The sequence below is a fragment of the Poromitra crassiceps genome, assembly GCF_964638095.1.
Source record: "Poromitra crassiceps genome assembly, chromosome: 6".
Classification (NCBI taxonomy): domain Eukaryota; kingdom Metazoa; phylum Chordata; class Actinopteri; order Beryciformes; family Melamphaidae; genus Poromitra; species Poromitra crassiceps.
This window is the reverse complement of record NC_139627.1, coordinates 12,019,870-12,023,000: the sequence shown is the minus strand read 5'-3', so window position 1 is coordinate 12,023,000 and position 3,131 is coordinate 12,019,870. Positions and strand designations below refer to the sequence as shown.

General features: G+C 48.6%; 1 protein-coding gene across 1 annotated transcript in view; it reads right to left on the bottom strand.

Moving 5' to 3' along the window:
• Positions 1–1,513: 1,513 nt before the first annotated feature.
• The window catches only part of LOC310777702 (potassium voltage-gated channel subfamily V member 2-like), a gene marked incomplete at both ends in the record, with an annotated part of 47,898 nt that continues 46,280 nt past the window's right edge, over positions 1,514–3,131 (bottom strand). The window contains 2 exons of the mRNA XM_083638075.1: positions 1,514–1,629; positions 2,385–2,617. Coding sequence (XP_083494201.1) covers positions 1,514–1,629; positions 2,385–2,617 — 349 coding nt within the window. The remainder of the gene's footprint in view (positions 1,630–2,384; positions 2,618–3,131) is intronic.

Genomic DNA, 3,131 nt, shown 5'->3' with positions numbered 1-3,131 from the left:
TTAAAGGAACACTCCGCCCATTTTCAACCAGCTTTGTATCATTAGAACATCAGTAGTATATCAGAAAACTGTAAACTGTTTTGAAGTCTGTCATTTAATTTGACAGTTATTGAGTGTTAAAGTGTGGACCAGTGACATCACTGGTCCACACTAACTCAAATTAATAACTCATTAACTCAAATCAACTCTCAATAACTGTCAAACTATTCATCATTCATCTAGTTTGACAGTTATTGAGAGTTGATTTGAGTTAATGAGTTATTAATTTGAGTTAGTGTGGACCAGTGATGTCACTGGTCCACACTTTAACACTCAATAACTGTCAAATTAAATGACAGACTTCAAAACAGTTTACAGTTTTCTGATATACTACTGATGTTCTAATGATACAAAGCTGGTTGAAAATGCACAGGGTGTTCCTTTAACTATAGAGGAAATGTCACAAGACAAAAGAAACTATTTCCTCACATTTCCCCCCTCATTAAAGTATCACAGCCTACAGTACTTCATCATCACGTCATATGACTGAGAGCTGTTCGAATGTCTTCAAACGTTCTAACAGCTGTGGGACATCCAATGTTTTGGTCAATGTTATCTGTCCCTACACAAATAAATACATGAAATATCGTGTCTTCAAAGTTATTTTAAGGAGACTCTTTTAGGACGGCACAGTGGTCTAGTGAGGCTGCAGGGTCCTACAGTGGCCAGTGTGTCCTGACTATGTCCTTTTTTGCAGACAGCAGAATAAAGGCCTTCTAGTAGGAATCGTTGGCCAAAACTGTCCATCTCCATTGAGGCCTTAATATGATCAAATTGGAACTGCTACTTATGAGTGATTTTTGTTGTTGAATGTTTCTGGTGCCAAGTTTGCAAGTGCATTCCCATGTATGATTCTGACCCCTGCAGTATTTATTTGATACCCTGGCTGACATGTCTTTGTTCTAAAGGCATCCAGGCATTCAGGTGAAGACTCCTGTTAGTTTTGATGCTAGGAAGTAGATTTTTTTGGCATGATTGTCTCAAATTCTATTTGTGCAATAAAAGTGCTACCAGGAAACTCTGGTGTAAAATGTCACATGACGAGATTACCTCAATACTTTGCAATCTTTCCTATAGATGAGACCCACACACACCCACACACACACACACACACACACACACACACACACACACACACACACACACACACACACACACACACACACACACACACACACACACACACACACACACACACACACACACACACACACACACACACACAAGCACACCCTGGTGCATGTATATTACACAGACAAACACACACACACACACAGCACGGTGGCGCAGTGGTAGCGCTGTCACCTCACAGTTAGAAGGTCATGTGTTTGATTCCCGCCTGGGATGCTGAGGGCGTGTCCCCCCCATGTCTTCAGTGTCTACTGCCCAGGTGGGCTATCTTGTCAAAAGGGCCTTCCTGTGTGGAGTTTGCATGTTCTCCCCGTGCTCCCCTGGGATTCCTCCATATACATCGCTATGGACCCCCACTAAAAACATGCAGACCAGCGGCGACGGTGACAGAACGACAGAAGGTGCAAGGTGGTCCCCGTACGCTGTACTGGAAACCTGCCCACTGCTCCTGGCTGCCCCCTGGAGGAAGAGCACGCCATGTCTGGGTCAAAAAGAGCAGAGACTGTATTTCACCTGCCACCCGGCGGCATGTGTGTGTGTGTGTGTGTGTGCGTGCGTGCATGTGTGTGTGTGTGGCCCTGCATGCATGTGCTGCACACACACACACACACACACACACACCCAGACACACACTGGAGGCAAACAGGACACACACACATTGTGCTATGTTGATATTTAGAATAGCTAGCGCTCCCTACTGTTTGCAACAGCAGCATAATGATTGTAATTAGTCTTGAAACAAATCAGACAAAGAAATGCTGATAGCCTGTTGACTTGACAGCGACACAGTTTGCCTGCAAAGCGTATAGAGACACAATGCTTCATGTCTCCCTCCGCTCCTCAGGCCAGCAGGGTTTGTAACTGTAGAGAGGCTCTAATAACAGTCCTGTCGTCACTGTTCTCCTCACCACACTCCCTCTGTAGCTCCACCTCCTCTCTGCCATCACTGTTCTCCTCACCACACTCCCTCTGTAGCTCCACCTCCTCTCTGTCATCACTGTTCTCCTCACCACACTCCCTCTGTAGCTCCGCCTCCTCTCTGTCATCACTGTCCTCCTCACCACACTCCCTCTGTAGCTCCACCTCCTCTCTGTCATCACTGTTCTCCTCACCACACTCCCTCTGTAGCTCCACCTCCTCTCTGCCATCACTGTTCTCCTCACCACACTCCCTCTGTAGCTCCACCTCCTCTCTGTCATCACTGTTCTCCTCACCACACTCCCTCTGTAGCTCCGCCTCCTCTCTGTCATCACTGTTCTCCTCACCACACTCCCTCTGTAGCTCCACCTCCTCTCTGTCATCACTGTTCTCCTCCCCACACTCCCTCTGTAGCTCCACCTCCTCTCTGTCATCACTGTTCTCCTCACCACACTCCCTCTGTAGCTCCGCCTCCTCTCTGTCATCACTGTTCTCCTCACCACACTCCCTCTGTAGCTCCACCTCCTCTCTGTCATCACTGTTCTCCTCACCACACTCCCTCTGTAGCTCCACCTCCTCTCTGTTGTCACTGTTCTCCTCACCACACTCCCTCTGTAGCTCCGCCTCCTCTCTGCCGTCACTGTCCTCCTCACCACACTCCCTCTGTAGCTCCACCTCCTCTCTGCCGTCACTGTCCTCACCACACTCCCTCTGTAGCTCCACCTCCTCTCTGTTGTCACTGTTCTCCTCACCACACTCCCTCTGAAGCTCCACCTCCTCTCTGTCGTCACTGTCCTCCTCACCACACTCCCTCTGTAGCTCCACCTCCTCTCTGTCATCACTGTTCTCCTCACCACACTCCCTCTGTAGCTCCACCTCCTCTCTGCCATCACTGTTCTCCTCACCTCACTCCCTCTGTAGCTCCACCTCCTCTCTGCCATCACTGTTCTCCTCACCACACTCCCTCTGTAGCTCCACCTCCTCTCTGTCATCACTGTTCTCCTCACCACACTCCCTCTGTAGCTCCACCTCCTCTCTGCCAT